Genomic DNA, 23,211 nt, shown 5'->3' with positions numbered 1-23,211 from the left:
CCCCACTCCATCTTTTAATTTCTACACTCTGACACCTCTACAATATTTACATCACATTCCAAAACATGACATCACTGCCTCCGGTCTTTTCTCCGCAATATTTACAGACTATGCCTCACACCAGTACAAAAGCATTTCAACCACAACACTAGTACATCCCATTTTTGCCTCCATAGATAAACTTCTTTCCACATATGCCTTAGTGCTCCACCTAGTTTTTTTTTTCCCTGTCTCTTCTATTGTTAAACTAAACTTTCATAGGCCCATCTGCTAACCCATCCACTCCCAAATATCTCAATACATTTTCTTCAGTTTGATACCCAGTTTTTCATTGCTTAGGCCTTTTTGTTACTCTCATCACATTGCCTTTTTCTCTGTTCAGTTATGATTTCATTTTAGACACCCTTCCAAACTTCTCCACTAACCTTTGCAACCTCTTATCAGAATCATCCAAGCTACAATCATTGGCAGTATTTTAATCACGCACCTGTCCTAACCACCTAAGCATTCACTTATTTTCAATATTCATATTTAGTATGTCTGTGAAACAATAATAGCTGAACTGGAGTTTTAAAAACTACCACTATTTACAGGAACCTGTATACCCATTCTATGGCAGTGTGATGGTGGCAAAGACTGCAAGGATGGTGGTGATGAGGAAAATTGCCCAGGTAATACTAAGGTTTACTGTCATCAAAAATTAGTCAAAGGCCAATTTTATTTCCAAGAATTACAGGGTGTTGATTTATCTCTAAGACTGAATCTTTTTGTATATTCAAAAGAAAGTCCCTTGTTATGTAATGCATTATGGGCAGACCTAAACTAATACAGTATATACAAACTAATCAAATGGTTTGATTATAATACTTAAGTTCTTCTTTCAACAAACCAAACATATGCCACCGAGGCAAGGTGGCCCAAAAAGAAAAACAAAAGTTTCTCTTTTTAAATTTAGTAATTTATATAGGAGAAGGGGTTACTAGCCCCCTTGCCCCTGGCATTTTAGTTGCCTCTTATGACATGCATGGCTTATAGAGGAAGAATTCTGTTCCACTTCCCCATGGAGATAAGAGGAAATAAATAATTACTAGTAAGAAAATATAAGAAAATCCAGAGGGGTGTGTGTATAAATATGCTTTTACATGTATGTGTAGTGTGACCTAAGTGTAAGTAGAAGTAGCAAGACATACCTGAAATCTTGCATGTTTGAGACAGAGAAAAGACACCTGCAATCCTACCATGTAAAACAATTACAGGCTCCCATATTATACTCACTTGGCAGGACGGTAGTACCTCCCTGGACGGCTGCTGTCTACCAACCTACTACCTAGAACACTTGAGTTATGTTGGACAATTCATCATGAACCATTCATTTTTTTTTTTTTAACATTCTGGTCATCTCCCACTGAGGCAGGGTGACCCAAAAAAGAAAGAAACCCTTTCACCATCATTCAAAACTTTGACCACCATTCACACATAATCACTGTCTTTGCAGAAGCATGCAGGTACAACAGTTCAGATGTTGCTCCAAATAGCAGATATCCCAAACCCCTCCTTTAAAGTGTAGGCATTGTACTTCACACCTCCAGGACTCAAATCTGGCTAACCTGTTTCCCTGAATTTTTTTTTTATTATTAGCACACTGGCCGATTCCCACCAAGGCAGGGTGGCCCGAAAAAGAAAAACTTTCACCATCATTCACTCCATCACTGTCTTGCCAGAAGGGTGCTTTACACTACAGTTTTTAAACTGCAACATTAACACCCCTGCTCACACACTAACAGCTAAAGTCCCAAAAATTATTAGTCTCTACTCACTCTATTTAACATGCTCACATATGTTGTTGTATGTCCAAGCCCCTTGCACACAAAACTTCTTTTACCCCCTCCTCCATCCTTTCCTAGGACAACCCCAGCCCCTCCTCCCCTCCACTATGGATTTATACACCCTCTAAGTCATCCTATTTTCCTCCATTCTTTCTGAATGACCAAACCACCTCAACAACCCCTCCTCAGCCCTCTGAATAATACTTTTAGTAACTCCACCCCTCCTAATTTCCACACTATGAATTCTCTGCATAATATCTACACCACACATTGCCCTTAGACACGACATCTCCATTGCCTTTAGCCGCCTTTTCACTGCAACGTTCACAACCCATGCTTCATATCCATAAGTGTTGGTACCACTATACTTTCACACATTCCTTTCTTTGCCTCCTTGGATAATGTTTTTTTTGTTTACCTTGTCCTTTATAAACCCATCTGCCGACATGTCTACTCCCAAATATCTAAACCCTTTCACTTCTTTCATACTCCCTCCCTCGAATCTGATATCCAATTTTTCCTTATCTGAATCATGAACAGTTTATGCACATAATAAATTGGCTTGCATTACAGTGGGAAGGCAGCAGTTGAATAAGCCAGCAGTATTATTTTTTTTTTAACATGCTGGCCAAAATTCCATAGAGGCAGGGTGACAAAAAAAAAAATTGACTCATTTAGTAGTCATCTTGGTAGAAGTGTGTAGACATCACAATTCAAATGACCCTCCAGACTGCAACATCCTCATCCCTCCTTCAGAATGCACAGGCACTATTTTCCACCTCCAGGACTCAGGACTGCTTAACTGATTTACCCTGAATCCCTTCATAAATGTTACCTTGTTCACACTCCAACAGTTCAAGCCATAAAAACTACTAGTTTTGATTCACTGACCTGACATGCTCACACAATCTTGCTGGATTCTCAAGCCTCTTGCATTCAAAACTTCCTTTACCCCCCTCCCTGATTATTACATATTAAATATTACATAAAGTTTGTGATTTTTTTTGTTAATGTTTTTTTAAACTATTTTTTTTAAACACTGCCAGTGTTTTTTGAAACTATTTTTTAATCACAGGTAGGTCAAAATTCTGGGTCCTTTGATTTGCATGGCATGTTTACTCTGGTTAGGTTGTACACACAAAATATCAGAGATTTGTTTCTAGTGTCATTCCTCTGTGATCTGTTGCAGCTCTCTAAGAATTTTTAGCTTAAGATTAATATCTAAATTATAGGGTGTTCTGTGTATGTAATATACACAGTAGGTGTGAATAGTTTGTACATTTAAGTAGATTCAAATCTTTGAATAGTGAGGGAAGGAAGGAAAGGGGTGAAAGTTGGCTGTCTAGAATCAGATAGAGAAATTGTTCCAATGGCAAATTATTATTGGGTTATCATTGATTTTAGATTTGCTGTTGCATATCCCCCATGAACATTACCATAGGTGAGGTATTGGTAGATTGAAAAGTAGTGCAGTGTATGTAGTGTTAGGTGTGGTACATATTTTGTATTCTGAAAAGAATAAACAAACTTTTTTTCTATAAAGTGGAATACAGTATACGTATTATACATTTATGATGATTGATGTATATAAACTATTTTATAGAAAGCCCCTTATTATGCAAATCATTTTGGCTACCTTAAAACTAAATTATGATTACAGGTAAATGAGAATAAGAATACAGTTTTTATTGGAGGTATTTATTAATTGATAAAAATATAATTAGTGATATATAAGGATGAAGCTAGGTACACCATTGAAGGAATGATAGAGAAGAACAGGGACAATACAGGTTGAAGGAATTGTTCAGCATAATTAATTATTGTTAAGATCATATTAAAAGTTTTCTTAGATAGGTGCTGGATGTGTTTGTTACATTAAAGTTTGCTGTCAAGATTAATACTATAGCACCAAGAATTTTCCTCTCATCTTTCAGTGTGGGCGTATAGCTTATCTTTGTTTAGTTTTATGTTTTTAGCTTTTATTCCTGAAGATTAAATAGTAGGTTTTTATCATAATCCAGGTTGATACTTCTTGCTCAGCATCAGTGGCAATACCAAGGGAAGGCTTGGGAGGCTTCAGCACCCTCCCCCAAATTTCCCTCAGCTTTCCAAAGCCCTTCCCCCCCCCTCAATAAAAACAGTAATAACTGCACTGCTTAAAAATCTTTTACCCCCTCCTCCCCTTTTCCAACCAGACAGCCACCCCTAAGCTTCCCCAGTACTATAGAAATACTGGTGCCACCCCTCCTCGACATTAACTCTGTTGTTGAGGTCAGCTGGCTCTAGATTGGAGATGAGGAAGGTAGTGTTACGACTGTCATTCATGAATAAAACTGGTTGAAGTTGTTGATATGCATTTGGTAGGTCACTGATGTAAATGAGAAATAAGTGGTCTTGGGACACTGCTTTGTGGCACACCTATGTTGACCGGTTGAGTTAGTGGTATTGTTGACAGTCACATGTTGGAGTCTCTCATACAGTTAGGACTTATTCCATAATGTTCTAGTTTAAGTAGTAGGATATTGTAGTTTATTGTATCAAAAGTTTTTTTTTTTTTTTTTTTTTTTTTTAAGAAAAGTGATGAGGTATATTTGATAATCTATTTTCTTGGGAATGTATAGATTAAATAAGCATTTAGTGCATCGTTTGTACTCTTGGCCTGAAACCACTGTCAGTGGTTTACAATATTATTTTATGAATTCATAAATTTAATTGCTTTTGCAAATATTTTAGTAATGGCAGATTAGACACTGGCCTAATAGTTATTTCAGATGGGTCTTGCATTTGTCGACTGGTGCAATCCTAGCTGACTAGTTTAGGATCTCTAAAGCATGTTTCTGTAAACATTTTCATCATTATACGCTAATTCATCATTTAATATATTTTTCAGTAACTTGCCAGTTGGGAGAGTTCATGTGCAACAATAGAAAGTGTGTGCCCTTGAATGTAACTTGTGATGGAGACTTTGACTGTGCTGATGGTTCAGATGAGAGTTTGAAAAAGTGTTCTGCCTCTTTGCCTAATGGTGCCATGGCCTGCCCAAGTAGTCATGTTGTGTGTGCTGTTAATTCTCTGAATCTTGAGCCTATATGCATCCCAAGGAATGCTGTGTAAGTTATCACTGTCCTAATTATATTGTAAGGGAAAATTCAGAGCATACTATTACACTTAAAATTAAGAAGCAGAAAAAGAACTTATCTTCGACGAATTATCAGCCCTAATGTTCTTAATTTATGGAAGCACCTTGCAAAGAATAACTAAACGTTTCAAACATCTGTTAATAATCGGCACTAAATCATTTCGTAAGCTTGACTTTTTAGAGGGCAAATTTGCATCACTCGGAAAATGGCCTCATACCGCCAAAAAACAAAAAAAATTAAATATGCAAATATATTACTACAGTAAAACCTCTAACAGACCTCCATTAAGAGGATTTTTGGTAATTCTTCTTTCAACAAACTGGCCACATCCCACCAAGGCATGGTGATTATGAAAAAATAATTGGATAGATATTAGAAGCATCAGACAGTGAAAAAGAATCTGGAGTTCTGGATTTTGTCCATAGCAATAGTAACCAATTGTCTTCTGATTTGTTGTACCAAATCCAATGACTTCATTTGTCTAGTATGAGCCAGAGCTGCCACATCCAGGACCTGTCAATCTGTCTGTTATCATTGTTCACTGAGCCATTGGCTGCCTGCTCCAGTTCGTGCTCACTCGTGCATACACTCATTATTCAGTCTCTAGTTTTTCCTGGATTTAGTGTTTTCTGTGACTTTATTAACAGTAAAGTGCAATTAACAATGGCCTTTAAAACAACTGGTGGTACCAAGAGGAAATGTGATTCTGTGTTAAGCTGAAGCTTGAACTAATAACCTTAAAGGTTGAGTCTGGCATCTCTGTGGCACATAGATATACGAGTAATATAATGTTAAGAAATAGTGTCTAATATCCATAGCATCAAGGACAAACTTAGACTATGCTCTTAGTTTATGGTAGATGCTAGTCATTTCCTCTTCTCAGCCATCTACATTTTCACAAGTAGAGTTTAACTCCTCTGACTCAGAATAAAAGTTGAGTCACCACTATCAATCATGGAAATTTATGCCTTCTCTCTCCACCACAAAAAGGTAAATAATATTACTGTAAATTATGTACAGTCTTGTAAAATTACTATACGGTACTATACTGTAACATGTTAAAATGCCCTTATTCTTAATGTTCACTTGTCTTCTGAATCAGCAGACCAAGTCCACTGATTCAAAACTTTGTTCATTTGTTAGTCATTAAAAAAATTAATTTCATAATTCAAAATTTTTACAGTTGGCAATATCACATGCTTCCTCTTCCTTATTAGTCTAATTTGAGTATTCACTGTACTATATATATATGGTATTTACTAAAATACTCTTGTTATACTCGTGTTACTTGATAACTTTAATTTGCATTTGCCTCATGTTTCTTGTCTGGACTATATTTATCAACTAATTTTGAATGACTATTCCTTGCAAGGTTTTATTGTCATATCTAACCCATGGGATGATTTTATTGGCTCTTTGCTTGTGTTTGAAATACAGTACTATGGAAACCACATACATTTATTCATACAGAGTTTTGACTACAAATAATCTTACTGTGTGATCTGGCACGTTACAAGGAAAATTTCCTGGAAAATGGCTGATGACCTTGATTGTAGCATTTCATTTATTTTTCCAGTTTAAGGCAATATTAAGGCTTTTATATTAATATGGAAATAATGGTATAGTGTAGTTTGATTTTTTCTATATAAATTGCTACTCACAGATGCAATGGTAAACAAGACTGCCCTCAAGGTGATGATGAAGACTGCACTTGTTTGGAATATGAATTTCACTGTAGCAGTACAGATCGTTGTATCCCTCTGAGGTGAGTAAAAGGCTTAAGAACAATTCTTACTGTCAAAAGAAAGGATTATTTCAGTTCAAACTTTAAAATAAATTTGAGGTTTACTGAACATACTAGACTGAAGTTTCACTTTTTAAAGTACTGGGTAATAAGACTGAAGTGGAAGGAATAGTGGGTTTAGAAGAGGCTCTTATGTAAAGGTCTTATAATTTTGTTAAGTTATTGCATATTTACTGCTCTGCTATCTATGAAAGGAAACAGTATCTACTGTATATTAGAACAGATATACACTTAGTGGCCACTTTATTAGATATACCTGTATACCTGCTTATTAATACAAATATCTAATCAGTGAATCATGTGGCAGCACCTTAATGCCTAAAAGTATGTGGACATGGTCAAGAGGTTCAATTGTTGTTCAAACCAAATATAAGAATGGGGAAGAAATGTGATCTAAGTGACTTTGACTGTGGAATGATTGTTGGTGCCAGATGGGGTGGTTTGAGTATCTTAGAAACTGCTGATGTCCTGGTAATTTCACACACACGTCTCTAGAGCTTAGAGTATGGTGTGAAAAATACACAGCATCCAGTGAGTGGCAGTTCTATGGATAGAAATACTCTGTTAATGAGAGGTCAGAGGAGAATGGCCAGATTGATTCAAGCTGACAGGAAGGTGACAGTAACTCAAATAACCATGTGTTACAACAAGGTATGTAGAAGAGCATCTTTGAACTCACAACACATGAAACCTTCAAGTGAATGGACTACAGCAGCAGAAAACCACAATGGGTTTCACTCCTGTCAGCTAAGAACGAAAATGAGGCTACAGAACTGGACAATTGAAATTTGAAAAAAACATCACCTGGTTTGACGAATTGCAATTTCTGCCATAACATACAAATGGTAGGGTCAGAATTTGGCATAAACAACATAAATCAATGGATCCATCTTACCTTCTATCCGTGGTTCAGGCTTGTGCTGGTGATGTAATGGTATCGGGTATGTTGTCCTGGCAAACATTAGGCCCCATAATACCAGCTGAGCATTGTTTAAATGCCACAGACTACCTAAGTATTGTTGCTGACCATGTGCATCCCTTTATGGCCAGTCTACCCTTCTTCTAATGGCTACATCCAGCAGGATAACTTGCTGTGCCACAAAACATATGTCATCTCAAGCTGGTTCCATGAACATGACTGTGAGTTCAATGTACTCTGTTGGCCTCCACAGTCACCAGATGGGATGTGTAGAACAGGAGATTCAAAGCATGAATGTGCCGCCAACAGATCTGCAGGAATTGCATAATGTTATCGTGTCAACGTGGACCAGAATCTTTAAGGAATGTTTCCAGCACCTTGAATCCATTCCATGAATTCAGGCTGTTCTGGGGGCAAAAGGAGCCCTACCCAGTACTAGAATGGTGTGCCTAATTAAGTGGTCACTGAGAGTAGATACTGTACTTTATGGCAACTACAGTTAAAAATAGTCTTGAATATTTATTCATATTTTGGTTGCAATGAAATTCTTAAATGTCTGAATAACATAATTATCTGTCATATTGTACAGAAGACTTTTGAGTGTAATGTGATATTGAGCAGGTGGGTGTGTGATGGTGTAGAGGACTGCCAGGATGGCTCAGATGAAGGTTCTGATGTCGGCTGTACAGCAACACTCGACACAACTGTACTAAGTGACAACCATTTGAATAAGGGTATGTTACTCTACTTGCTACTTCTCCTTACACTTAGGTCACACTACACATACACAGGCATATATATACACACACCCCTCTGAATTTTCTTCTATCTTGTTACTAGTTCTTGTTCCTGTTTATTTCCACCTATCGTAATGGAGAAGTGAAACCGGTTTCTTCCTCCGTAAGCCATGCATGTCATAAGAGGTGACGAAAATGTTAGGAGCAAGGGGCTAGTAACCCCTTTTCATGAATATATTGCTAAATTTAAAAGGAGAAACTTTTGTTTTTCCTTTTGGGCCACCCCGCCTCGGTGGGATATGGCCAGTTTGTTGAATGATGATGATGTAGGCAGAACTTGCTTAAATTATGAACAGATAAATTTTTCTGGTTAGATGTTTATGTGGAAACTTACCTAAATTATATACCTATACTGTATTTGAATGATATATTATGCAGTCTAATAAGTTAGTGGCAGCATTCTAGCAAGTTATTTATGTTTGGTTATAAAATTTGATTTTGGTCAGGTGAAACAAATGCAGAAAAGCTCTGTGGAAAGCAGCAGTATCTTTGTGGAGTTGGAGACTGTGTGGATGAGAAAAAACTTTGTGATGGTACTGCTGACTGCCTGGATGGCTCCGATGAGGGAAGCTGGTGTGGCAAGTATTATAGCTATTATTATTTTGTGTGTTGACCATTGCCAGTTTTAACTTGATGTTCCTGTGATGTACAAGGATGGCTTCAAGTGTTGTATTGAAGTTATAGTATTTTGCAGGATAGTTTCCACAGTTTTCCATTATATTCACTGCTGATTTATATGCCATGTTTGTCTAATATTTGTCGCTTTTCACACACGTGTGCATTAAAACCATCCAGTTAATAGATTCCTCCCTCTCCTTGGCTTCAGCTGTACATTCAGTAGACATAAAACAGTGTGATGTCATGTAGTTCTGAAAGACTGCTATTGAATGACTGATGGTGAATATTTCCTCCTTTGTGTCCACCCATTCCTTACCAAGGTAGGTTATGTGATAAAAAGGAAGTACGTAATCTTTTGATGGATTTCTAGTTATGAACAGTTCCAGATAATGAATTTGTGAACTGATCTTCACATTCAACCTATCTGTAATGTTATGAATAAAAAGAAGCTGGATGTCCTGGCTCTGAGTGGAACAAAGCTGAAAGGGAAAGAGTTTCACTGGGGAGATATAAATAGAATTAGGTCAGGGGGTTTTCATTAGAGTTAGAGGTAAGGCAGGAGTAGCAATAATGTTGAAGGATCAGAGGAGGAGAGAGGAGAGAGATTTTGGGAGATGTTGAGTAAGTGTGTGGGGAGTTATAAACCAAGTGTGAGAGTACTTGTGGTGAGGGACCTAAATGCTAAAGTGGGTAAAACTGTTGTGGAGGGAATAATAGATAAGTTTGGGTTCCAGGGGTAAATGAAAATGGCAGGGGGGGGGGGCCTTTAATTGAACTACGTATAGAAAGAGGTTTGGTAATAAGTAATACATATTTTAAGAAAGAGAGAATAAATAAGTAAACATGACATGATATAGTGTGTAATGAAAGTAGTTTGTTGGATTATGTATTGGTGGATAAAAGGTTGATGGGTAGACTTCAGGATGTGGATGTTCATATAGGGGCAACAGATATATTAGATCATTAATTAGTTGTAGCTACAGTTAGAGTAAGAGATAGATGGGGTAAAAGGAAAATGGCAACAGCAAGTAAGATATGTAAAAGTTTATAAACTAAGGGAGGAGGAAGTTAGGGTGAGATAAAAGCAACTTTTGGGAGAAAGGTGAGTTAGTGAGAGTATAGGTAGTGTGGGGGTTGAAGAAGGGTGGGATAGTTTTAGAAATTGTTAGAATGCGAAGGAGAAATTCGTGGATATAGGAGGGTGGGTGCAGGAGGAAAGAGGAATGATTGGTGGAATGAGGTAGAGAGTTGGATACGTGAGAAAAAGTTCACTTATGAGAGGTTTTTACAAGTAATGATGCATTTCCCTTTTTTTCCTCAATAATTAAATCTGTCCACAGCTGCATTAATACACCATACACTATCCTTTTTTTCCTATTTTTATGGTTCTCCTCTTTTTCACCAATCCATCTGCTGACATGTCCACTCTTTACTCTTATATAAGTATTGTTTACTTTAATGATTGAATACAATGTGTCTACCCAACCTCCATGGGGAAGTGGAACAGAATTCTTCCTCCGTAAGCCATGCGTGTTGTAAGAGGCGACTAAAATGCCGGGAGCAAGGGGCTAGTAACCCCTTCTCCTGTATATATTACTAAATTTAAAAAGAGAAACTTTAGTTTTTTCTTTTGGGCCACCCCGCCTCGGTGGGATACGGCTGGTATGTTGAAAGAAAAAGTGTCTACCCAACCCCCACCCTTCCTAACTGCTCCTTGTTCTTTTGCAATCCTACTTTCTTACTCTTACCCTTTCAGTAATAGTTCTACCTCTCACCCTTGCTCTTGCTCTCTCTTGTTCTCATCCCTATTTTCCTTGCACAGAAAGACTTTGCATTCTTTTTGCCAATCCTTATGAACTATGCCTTCTTTAATGCATATACAGTATTAAACAAATACTCTAGCCACACCTAAACTATATCTCCACCTGCATTTAACATCTATATTAATCTCATCTCTCCCAGCTGCTTTACCTTTTTCATTGTATTCACTGCTTCACATACACCACATTCACCTCTGGCTCTTTCTTACTTCTATGAGATGTTATTCCTAGTTCTCCAATGACTGGAATCACTGCCTCCATTTCATCATCAACATTGAATGGCTCCTCAAAATATACTCTGCATCTTCACAGTACCTCCACTTCTGTCTAACATCTCCCTTCTTTCATTTCTACCTTCAAAGTCAGTTTACTCCCTAAGCTTTCTCAGTTATTAATACATGTATATATAATTGTCTTATTTTCAGCAAAATTTGCTGATAAAAACATGTGTATTCCCTCACTGGTTCTCCTTTTGAACTCTTATCACTATTTTAACTTCTGTGATGTGAATATTATGCAGAGAAATAACAATGAAGAAATTAGTAGTGGTATGAAAGGTGCAATTTTGAGAGCAAAATAGGTGTTGAGGTGTTTGTGTAGAATGAATGGTGCAGAACAGGTTAATGTAAGAGGATGTAGTATAACTCTAGAGTGGTATTGAGAGGTAGGGTCATAAGAAGCTGGAGCATCCAGTTAGCATATGAAAGATTCGGGTAAGCTGAGGCAGATGGTCAGTATGATTTGAGGTGCTGCTAATATTATAAAGTGACTAGGTAACTGACAGGCTTATTTGAGATTTGAAAGTGAAAAGGCAGTACTACTTGCATTTTAATGGGTGTAGTAATGTTGCAGTTTAAGTAGATCAACATTAAATGGCAGTGCTTATTTCCTCCTGAAAAGATTTCTATAGGTCACCCTGCTATGGTGGAAGATAACCAGTGGGTGCATACAAAAAAAAAAATTCTCTTGAAATTCTTCTTGGTTTTAGCAGTTTACTCTTGGACTGTCCTTCACTTGTTGCCCATCTTCCTTTTCTAAAACTATTTGATTCACTCTTGTTTGTCATCAGATGTTGGCTATAATGCTGGTCTGTTAAAACAGGAAGCTGCAGAAACAATGGAGGTTGTCAGCACAAATGTCACCCTGGTGTCATGGGTCCTCACTGCTCCTGTCACCCAGGCTACATACTTGCTGCCAATGGTGCTGATTGCCTGGTAATAACCATTTTGTCTTATTCAGAGTGTGTAAGTTAAATTAGTTGAAGGTTTCCTGGCCAAACATAAAGATGAACTTGTAAATAACTTGATTTTCAGAAAAACCTTTTAACAAGTAGATACTAATGCCGGACCCCCCCCCCCAGTACCAACAATACCACCAGTCCGATGACATTCTTCTTTGCAAATATACAGGGTCTAAAGCCAGCAACAAACAACAAAATGCCTTTCATCCGTGGACTGCTTGCAGAGGCAAAGGCAATGTTTGCGGCTTTCACCGAGACCCACATAAGGATCACTTGAACAACGAAATATGGATCCCAGGTTACAACCTATACAGATGCGACAGAGTGAACAGGCAAAAGGATGGGGGGGTTGGCCTGTACATTGCAGTGTCACTTGTGTGCACAGAACTGCTGAATGCCTCAAATGATGTAGTGGAAGTTTAAGCAGTAAAGATCGAGAACCAAAACCTAGTCATTGTGGTAGTCTACAAGCCTCCGGATGCAACATCCCAGCAATTCCAGGAACAGCTGTTAAAAATTGACCACTGTCTGGAAAATCTGCCAGCTCCTGCACCCAACATCTTGCTCCTTGGGGATTTCAATTTAAGGCACCTAAAATGGAGGAATACAGCAAATAATATTGTTGCAGTAATAACACCAGGAGGCAGCTCTGATGAAAACTCACACTCACACGAGCTTTTAAATCTCTGCACAAAATTCAATTTAAACCAGCAAATAATAGAGCCTACTAGACTGGAGAATACACTAGACCTTATCTTCACTAACAATGATGATCTGATACGAAATGTCACCATATCAAAAACAATATACTCAGATCACAACATAATTGAGGTTCAGACATGTATGCACGGAGCCCCAGACCGACATAATGAGATTAGTCACGAGGGAGCATTCACCAAATTCAACTTCAATAACAAAAACATAGTGGGACCAAGTAAACCAAATCCTAACTGATATAAGCTGGGAAGATATACTAAGCAACACAGACCCCCAACTTATGCCTAGAACAGATTAACTTGGTGGCGCTCGATGTATGCACAAGGCTTATTCCTCTTAAGAAAAAGGAGTAGTAGATGTAAAATAGAAAGGGACAGGCGCTCCCTTTACATGCAACGGAAAAGAATAACAGAGCGGCTAAAAGAGGTCAATACATCTGAAAGGCGCAGGGAGACACTGGTCAGAGAAACAGCAAGCATCGAACTTAAGCTAAAGGAATCTTATAGGAGTCAGGAATCGTGGGAAGAACTAAAAACCATAAATGAAATCGAAAGAAACCCAAAGTATTTCTTCTATGCCAAATCAAAGTCGAGAACAACGTCCAGTATTGGGCCCCTACTTAAACAAGATGGGTCCTACACAGATGACAGCAAGGAAATGAGTGAGCTACTCAAGTCCCAGTATGACTCAGTTTTTAGCAAGCCGTTAACCAGACTGAGAGTCGAAGATCAAAATTAATTTTTTATGAGAGCCACAGAATTTGGTAAACACAAGCCTATCTGATGTTATCCTGATGCCAAATGACTTCGAACAGGCGATAAATGACATGCCCATGCACTCTGCCCCAGGGCCAGACTCGTGGAACTCCGTGTTCATCAAGAACTGCAAGAAGCCCCTATCACGAGCTTATACCATCCTATGGAGAGGGAGCATGGACACGGGGGTCATCCCACAGTTACTAAAAGCAACAGACATAGCCCCACTCCACAAAGGGGGCAGTAAAGCAACAGCAAAGAACTACAGACCGATAGCACTAACATCCCATATCATAAAAATCTTTGAAAGGGTCCTAAGAAGCAAGATCACCACCCATCTAGAAACCCATCAATTACACAACCCAGGGCAACATGGGTTTAGAATAGGTCGCTCCTGTCTGTCTCAACTATTGGATCACTATGACAAGGTCCTAGATGCACTAGAAGACAAAAAGAATGCAGAAGTAATAGATACAGACTTTGCAAAAGCCTTCAACAAGTGTGACCAGGGCGTAATAGCGCACAAAATGCATGCTAAAGGAATAACTGGAAAAGTCAGTCGATGGATCTATAATTTCCTCACTAACAGAACACAGAGTAGTAGTAGTCAACAGAGTAAAGTCCGAGGCAGCTACGGTGAAAAGCTCTGTTCCACAAGGCACAGTACTTGCTCCCATCTTGTTCCTCATCCTCATATCTGGCATAGACAAGGATGTCAGCCACAGCACCATGTCTTCCTTTGCAGATGACACTCGAACCTGCATGACAGTGTCTTCCATTGCAGACACTGCAAGGCTCCAGGCAGACATCAACCAAATCTTTCAGTGGGCTGCAGAAAACAATATGAAGTTTAACGATGAGAAATTTCAATTACTCAGATATGGCAAACACGAGGAAATTAAATCTTCATCAGAGTACAAAACAAATTCTGGCCATAAAATAGAGCGGAACACCAACGTCAAAGACCTGGGAGTGATCATGTCGGAGGATCTCGCCTTCAAGGACCATAACATTGTATCAATCGCATCTGCTAGAAAAATGACAGGATGGATAATGCGAACCTTCAAAACTAGGGATGCCAAGCCCATGATGACACTCTTCAGGTCACTTGTTCTATCTAGGCTGGAATATTGCTGCACACTAACAGCACCTTTCAAGGCAGGTGAAATTGCTGACCTAGAAAATGTACAGAGAACCTTCACGGCGCGCATAAGTGAGATTAAACGCCTCAATTACTGGGAACGCTTGAGGTTCCTGAACCTGTATTCCCTGGAACACAGGCGGTAGAGATACATGATTATATACACCTGGAAAATCCTAGAGGGACTAGTACCGAACTTGCACACGAAAATCACTCGCTATGAAAGCAAAAGACTTGGCAGACGATGCAACATCCCCCCAATGAAAAGCAGGGGTGTCACTAGCACGTTAAGAGACCATACAATAAGTGTCAGGGGCCCGAGACTGTTCAACTGCCTCCCAGCATACATAAGGGGGATTACCAACAGACCCCTGGCAGTCTTCAAGCTGGCACTGGACAAGCACCTAAAGTCGGTTCCTGACCAGCCGGGCTGTGGCTCGTACGTTGGTTTGCGTGCAGCTAACAGTAACAGCCTGGTTGATCAGGCTCTGATCCACCAGGAGGCCTGGTCACAGACTGGGCCGCAGGGGCGTTGACCTCCGGAACTCTCTCCAGGTAAACTCCAGGTAAAAATGTCTAGTAATTAGCCTTTTCTTTTATCATTCACTGTATTATACAGCCTTAGCACTGGTGTTGTATTCTTGCACTTGAGAAAGAAATTAAACCAAATTAATACAATATTAGAAAATGTTTCTTCAAAATTCATGGTAGACTGTTGGACTGGTGTCCAAGATGTGGCCGAACACTGCCTAAAACTATTATCTTTTTCCCTCTTCCATTTCTGCCAAGGTAATTGTATACTTTTTACATATTCTTCAATAAGGTCACCATAAAAAGAGTGCACTTGCAATTTAACCCAAATGGGTAAAGTTCTAAAAGTCTTAAGTGTAATAAATATATTGTACTGTAATTGTATATTATATAGTATAAATTACAATCTCTCTGCAGACTGATGGTAAAACTACTGCAGTTAAAGATTAAAAGTGGAGTGGTAGCAGCAGTGGTACTACTAGTGGTGGTGGTGGTGGTAGTAGTAGTAGTACTAGTGGTGATGGTGGTGGTAGTAGTAGTCGTCTTGTATTCAAGAGGGAGTGCTAAAGGTCATACAGTGGCTGGGAAATGGAAGCTAATCAGGTTTATTTCAAGATGTGGATTCTATATACAGTAATTTATTTGTACTTGACAAATTTGTCATTCACAACCTCTCTCATTGTACTTGTAATTGTAGTGATTTACACAAGATGAACTGATACTCAATGTCCTGCATGTTATGTTAGGTCTAGATTAAAATAGTATGTAAGACTTATGATTAATTTGGCCTAAATACTATACATAATTAGTTGCTTTTTTTTTCAAGGCCTATATTTGTATCAGATTATGTATAAAATTACATATATCTGCTGTAACTTAATGGCTCATAAGAAATAAAAAAAAAATATTTTAAATTTAAGAAAGGAAATGGTAGTATCAATTTGTGTTATCAAGAGTCTTTCACCAGCCTCAAAGGTGTTTTCTCTTAAGACCTACAGACTATTCAGGTTGTTGTCTTTGAACAATGATCTTGGTTATAAATATTTAACAGTAGCTTTGCTCTAATTTAGTTTTTGTTATTGTGAAATTATCAGGCTGTGTACATATTAAAGAAGGTTTAAATGTGCTTCTGGCAGGACGTAAAGGAATGTGAAGAAGAAGCCACTTGTAGCCATTACTGTCATGAGCTGAAGGGTTCACATTATTGCTCCTGCATGCCTGGATATGAATTGCGACCTGATGGCAGAACCTGCAAACCTGAAGGTATGCTGTCTGAATCTTAAATAAATAGAGAAATCATAGTCAAACCATAGTATGGGTGGGGATTGAACTCGCAGCAAGTGAGTTGTAAAGCTCCAGGCCAGTGCATAAGCCACTGGGCCAGCTGGCTACAATAAGATTCAACCAACTAGGTACTATATTTATACATCATAGGAAGGTTAGCATGTGCCCCACTGTGACCACACATGCAAAGTTTTTACAGATGAATCTACCACCACCATGGCTGTCACGACCATACCGGCAGGAGTGCGACCCATGCTAACCTTCCTATGATGTATAAATATACCTAGCTGGATGAATCTTATTGCAGCCAGCTGGCCCAGTGGCTTAGGTGCTGGCCTGGAGTTTTAAGACTCGCCACAAGTTCAATCCCCACCCGTACCATGGTTTGTTTGCAATTGTCATTATGATTTCGTAAGTCAAATTATAGTCCTATTGCCATATTCCAAAATTTGTAATAGTTATTTAAAGTGGAATAATATAACTAGGAAATATTAATAATGTTTGGTACTCAGCAGCAGAGAATCCATCCATGGAATTGTACTTTGGCTCTTATAATATTAATGCATATAGGTACTGTGAAATTCTGTTATAATGGAATGGGTTAGGACCAAGTGTGATCGTAGATTTCCATTTTTTTGTGGCGGGGAGAGGAGAAATTAAAAATAGCAATCATAATATGTAAAAAAAAAAAAAGTTGCTGAATCTGTACTTCAATACTTTAAATCTGCTACCAAAGTAATTATTGATGGATGATGTCATGAGCTGTGTTAGCCAAGACCAGCATCTTAGCATCCTCACCACTTGTTAAATGATGATCATCATCCAGGCCTGGGTGTTGGGGTTGATGTTGATGGCTGACATCTCAGATCCTGTAAATGGTTCTAACAAGAGCAATATTTATATGCATATGGTTATGAAATTTATATAAGAGGAAACTTTCTAAATCAGGTATGATATTGTATATGGTACTGTGTTTGTTATACACTTATTTATAAACAGGATTAATAAATCTTTGCATTGTGATTTTAGACTAGATATAGTACATTATAATGCTTGATATAAGCATAGATATTTTAAAAAGTAGGTATTCACTGTGTGTGTTTGATTGCTTTTTAAATTTATAATGTTTGTTAAATACATATATAATCTGAAGCTGGTGAGGAGGTGGTGGTGGTTGTGCAGCCTGGTCTCTTGATGATCTTAAGCCACAATTACCAAATCCTGCACAAGGTGAAGATACCACAATGGATGAACATAGACTCACTAGAGCACAATCCTCTTGGCAATAACTTCCTCTTTACAGACAGTAAGTGGCTTTGGAGTAATCTTTGAAATTATAGGTGTCTCTTATTTAAGTAGTTCCAATCACAACCAAAAAGACTTGGGCTCAAATCCTAGGAAGACAAGATACAAGTTAAATCACCTTACACATTTTGGCTGCCCATGTTCATCTAGCAATAAATAAGTACCTAGAAGTTGGTTCATTATTATGGATTGCATCCTAGGAAAGAAAACTAGACTACTCCAACAATAAATAAGCCACCCTACTTGGCTTTCTTTGATTATACAGCCATACCCCGCTTTATGCTATTTCGGCGTATGTCAAGTTCACCTCTGTGCCACTTTTCTAGAGTAAAATCAGTTCAGCAAATATCATTACATCTGACCTTGTCACTCAACAATGTCACCTACGTCATAATACAGTGGACCCCCGCTTAACGATCACCTCCCAATGCGACCAGTTATGTAAGTGTATTTATGTAAGTGCGTTTGTATGTGTGTGTTTCGGGGTCTGAAATGGACTAATCTACTTCACAATATTCCTTATGGGAACAAATTCGGTCAGTACTGGCACCTGAACATACTTCTGGAATGAAAAAATATCGTTAACTGGGGTTCCACTGTATTTTTGTATTCATTATTATTTAAAAATATTATTAAAATTGTTTAGGGATTGGTACCAAACCTGCACATGAAAATCACTCCCTATGAAAGCAAAAGACTCGGCAGAAGATGCAACATTCCCCCAATGAAAAGCAGGGGTGCAACGAGTACATTGAGAGAAAACACAATGTGTCCAGGGTCCAAGACTGTTCAACTGCCTCCCAGCCTACGTAAGGGGGATTACCAATAGACCCCTGGCTGTTTTTAAGAAGGCACTGGACAGGCACCTAAAGTCAGTACCTGACCAACCGGGCTGTGGTTCATATGTCAGCTTGCATGCAGCCAGTAGTAACAGCCTGGTTGATCAGACCCTGATCCACCGTGAGGCCTGGTCTCAGACAGAGCCGCGGGGGCGTTGACCCTCGAAACCCTCTCCAGGTTATTTATGCTAGTTTTATGGTGTTTGTTGTCATTTAAGGCATTATGTCCAGTTTACTTCAAAACTGGGTTACATCACTGCTCTTGGAACCAATGACGTAGGGCAGGGTATGACTGTACTTGGTTATTAATCCTGTGAGATTAATACTGTAATCCAAAGAAGCCTTCCTTGTTTCTCGTATCCTTCATGTGCTCACTAAACCATATGGATAGTCACCACTATTGTTCTTGCAGTCCAAGTGCTTCCTCATTACCTGGATAAACCACTAATTTTTTTTTTTTTCTCAAGCTGTCAAAGCCAAAACTATAACAAAAACTTAGTTTTAATCTCTTAATAATGTCAAGTAAATTTGGGGTAGCTTGTACAAGCCACATAAACACCATATTAACCATTTCCCATCAAAGTAGGGCATCTCAAAGAAACACATTTACAGAGCAGTAGTTTAATGAGGCCTTTTGTCTGAGGAACAGGCTCTTCTCTTCCACAGGTGGAATGCCTCGATAAAGTTTGTCTATACAAATTATCTCTTTCCACTTGTCAGCTTTTGCCATTACTCTTCAATCGCATTCATTGGTATTTATTAGCAGTCTTGTCAGAGGTGAATGGACATCACAGTTGAAATGATCCTCTGAACTGCAACATGTCCACCCATCCTTCAAGGTGCAAGCACTGTACTTCCCACTTCCAGAATGCAAGTCCAGCTGTCTTACATGTTATAGGTGACTTAAAACACCTGGAGTAATTGACTGCTTACTCCTCCTTTTGCTTGTAATAACAAAAAAGTAAATTACTTAGTTGGATTACTAGTCGATGCAGTATGGCTGTTAATAACCAATGTCTTAGTACTCTGTGGAAGACTGCCAAAAGTGCCTGCAAAGAGTAGAAAGAATTAAGTCAAAAGTATGAGAGAACGAGCAATTGTGAAAGGAAAAAAATTGATATTATGTTTGAGAAGTTTGTAGTCTAGAATAAAAATGGAATATAAAAAGATAGTACTGTAATGATGTTATGCATTCGAAAGTATGAGCAGTGTAGTGGAGAATGAACATACTCTGAGAGGTGTTCAGTAAATGCTTAGAGAATTCAGTCAAGTGAGAGAATAGTTATCCTTTTCCATTTGTAGTTTTACTATTCATAGTTTATAGGAAGCAAATTTCCAATTGACATCTCAAGCAGTAGATTAATTGCAGTTGAAAACAGTTCCTGCAGGCAGTAGTCAAAAATAAGAGGCACATAATGAGTCCAGGGACTGGTATTGTAAATGTTGTAAGGGATTTTTACTGATGTAACTTTGTCCATAGTCTCCCAGTTCCTGGACCTATTATGTGCCTTGGTCTTCTTTTGACTCCTGTCCATTTGATTGGTATGGAGTGTATAGTAATTCTACCAAATCATTTATTATTCAAAATTTATTACTTGCCTAGCAAATGTATTTTAAAGACTAATGGTAGCACTATAATTGTTTAATATCCAAACTATAAATATAATTGGTTAGAGAAAAACTTCGAACAATGTCTTCTCTATCAATGTCCAACTAAAAAAAATTTTGTGGCAGCATCACAAGGTGTTATAGGAACCATAGATCTGCAGCCTGGAAGTAATAGCATCTTCAATCACAAGATTCTCATAAGCAATAGAAGGAAGCCCCAGGGACTTTCATTTGATCCCACAACACAAAATATTTATTTCTCTGAATCCTTCCCTGGTCAGCAGCCTCTCATCCCACAGGATGGTGCCAAACTTGTGAAGATAGGCGAACAGACAGATTTAAAGACAGTTTATTCATTCATATTAGTAAGTAATTAACTTCATTTTTTCATTAGTACTGTATTAGAAATAAAATTAAGCAAAAAAAATGATAGGTTGATTTTTCCCATATAAATTCTTCATCTGATTGTAAATGTACAGTGGACCCCCGGTTATTGGCTGGTTTGGTTATCGGCGGGTTTTTTGGCGCCCAGTTATCGGCTGGTTTGGTTATCGGCCAACTCGGTTATTCGGCGCCCGGTTATTGGCTGTTCGCTCGGTTATCAGCCATTTTGGACGTGTCCATCCGCCTGCTGGTGCAGCTTGCGCTTCAGTTTGGCTGTCTCTCTCGGTGGCTGAGGAAGCTTCTGCTCATACATCCAAACATTTCGCTTGTTTACCATTGTTTTTAGTGGTTTTTCTTGCAGTGCAACTGTGAAATAAGTAAAGATGGCTCCAAAGAAAGTTCCTAGTAAAGTTCCTGTGGTAAAGAAAGTGAGAAACACCATGGAATTTAAGCGTGAAGTGATAGAAAAGTTTGAGAGTGGTATGAAGGTGATGGAACTTGCCAGGATGTACAGCAAGAATAAATCAACAATTACATCCATCCTGGCAAAGAAAGAAATCAAAGATGCTAATGTTGCAAAAGGAGTAACTTCTCTAACTAAACAAAGGCCACCAATAATGGAAGAGATGGAAAAGTTATTATTGTAGATTAAGGAAAAAGAATTAGTGGGAGATGGTGGTGTGGAGTCTATCATTTGGGAGAAGGCAGAGCAGTTGCATGAGGATCTTGCAAAGAAAATGCCTGGAACAAGTGCTGCAGTTTGTGAATTTAGGGCCAGCAAAGGATGGTTTGATAGATTTAAGAAGCATAGGGGCACACAGTGTTGTAAGGCATGGTGAGGCTGTAAGTTCTGACAAATGTGCAGCTGAAAAGTACGTTCATGAATTCCAGGACTATGTAAAGGCTGAAGGATTCGAACCCCAACAAGTGTTCAATTATGACGAAACGGGCCTGTTTTGGAAGAAAATGCCAAACGGGACCTACATTACCCAGGAGGAAAAGGCACTGCCAGGACACAAGCCTGTGAAAGACAGGCTTACTCTTTTGTTGTGTGGTAATGATAGTGGGGATTTCAAAGTGAAGCCTTTACTCGTGTATCACTCAGAAAATCCCAGCGTGTTCTAGAAAAACAATGTCATGAAGAATAGATTGTGTGTGATGTGGAAAGCTAATCATAAGGCATGGGTCACAAGGCAAATTTTCAAAGAGTGGGTTAATGATGTGTTTGGCCCAAGTGTGAAAAAATACCTCCTGGAAAAGAAATTGCCACTAGAGTGCCTCCTGGTACTGGACAATGCTCGTGCACATCCTCCAGACTTACAAGACCAAGTGTTTAGGGACTTAAGTTTAATCACAGTGAAGTTCTTGCCTCCTAACACCACTCCTCTCCACCAGCCCATGGACCAGCAGGTCATTTCTAACTTCAAAAAACTCTACACACAAGCAGTGTTTCAGAAGTGCTTTGAAGTGACCTCGGACACTTGGTTGACCCTAAGAGATTTCTGGAGGAATCGCTTCACTATCCTCCATTGCATAAGCCTTATGGGTAAGGCTTGGGAGGGAGTGACTTCCAGGACTTTGAACTCTGCTTGGAGAAAACTGGCCAGATTGTGTCCAAGAGAGATTTTATAGAGTTTGAGGCTGACCCTGACCCTGCCAACCCTGTGGACTCTGTTGTGGTACTGGGGAAGTCCCTGGGGTTGGAGGTGAGTGGCGAGGATGTGGAAGAGTTGGTGGAGGACCACAGGGAAGAGCTAACCACTGAAGAGCTGCAAGAGCTTCATCTCGAACAGCAACAGACTGCAGCTGAGGAACTTGCTTCAGAGGAGGAGGAAGAGGGAGTGAAGGTGCCTTCTTCAGAGATTAAAGAGGTGTGTGCAATGTGGACTAGGGTGCAAGCTTTTGTAGAGAAACACCACCCTGACAAAGCTGAAACAAGCTGTATCTGCAACATGCTTAGTGACAAAACCCTGTCCCACTTCAGGGAAATCTTAGAGATGCCAGAAACAGAGCACTCTGGACTGTTATTTTGTGAGACAGGGGTCCAGTGACTCTCAAGCTGGTCATAGTGGCAATAAAAAACAGAGAAGGGAAGTAACCCCAGAGAAGGCTTTGCTACCTAAAGTCTTTATGGAGGGGAATTCCCCTTCCAAACACTAATTCCTCCCTATCTTCCAGAAGCCAGCATTAGCCTTCATTAAAGGTATGTAATACTTGCATAATTGTTAAAAAAAAAAAAATTTTGTGAATATTTTTGTTTGGAATGGATTAATTGTATTACCATTAATTCTTATGGGAAATATTAATTCGGTTATCGGCCGACCTTCTGGAATGAATTATGGCCGATAACTGGGGGTCCACTGCATCCTCACCGAACTTTGTATGGCAAATTAAACTAATTGTAATAGTTAATTTATTAAAATGGCTTTGCATTTGTGTATGAAAATGTAAAGAAATATATTATTTTTTATAATAGAACAGTT

At 38.8% G+C, this 23,211-nt stretch overlaps 1 protein-coding gene across 8 annotated transcripts in view; it reads left to right on the top strand.

The window, feature by feature from the left end:
• Positions 1 to 23,211, top strand: part of LOC128688386 (vitellogenin receptor) — a 103,579-nt gene that overhangs the window by 57,453 nt on the left and 22,915 nt on the right. For 5 of the 8 annotated variants that reach the window (XM_053776229.2, XM_070086806.1, XM_053776230.2 and 2 more), the window contains 9 exons: positions 594 to 671; positions 4,717 to 4,936; positions 6,630 to 6,731; positions 8,308 to 8,423; positions 8,933 to 9,064; positions 12,026 to 12,138; positions 16,445 to 16,571; positions 17,746 to 17,898; positions 20,471 to 20,709. In XM_053776229.2, the coding sequence (XP_053632204.1) occupies positions 594 to 671; positions 4,717 to 4,936; positions 6,630 to 6,731; positions 8,308 to 8,423; positions 8,933 to 9,064; positions 12,026 to 12,138; positions 16,445 to 16,571; positions 17,746 to 17,898; positions 20,471 to 20,709 (1,280 nt within the window). Of the gene's footprint in view, positions 1 to 593; positions 672 to 4,716; positions 4,937 to 6,629; positions 6,732 to 8,307; positions 8,424 to 8,932; positions 9,069 to 12,025; positions 12,139 to 16,444; positions 16,572 to 17,745; positions 17,899 to 20,470; positions 20,710 to 23,211 lie in introns of all 8 variants that reach the window. The other 3 variants (XM_053776228.2, XM_070086805.1, XM_053776231.2) reach the window with 3 other exon arrangements.

The sequence above is a fragment of the Cherax quadricarinatus genome, chromosome 19 (genome assembly GCF_038502225.1).
Source record: "Cherax quadricarinatus isolate ZL_2023a chromosome 19, ASM3850222v1, whole genome shotgun sequence".
Taxonomy (NCBI): Eukaryota; Metazoa; Arthropoda; class Malacostraca; order Decapoda; family Parastacidae; genus Cherax; species Cherax quadricarinatus.
The sequence above is the reverse complement of the archived record's forward strand: the minus strand, read 5'-3'. Positions and strand labels throughout refer to the sequence as shown.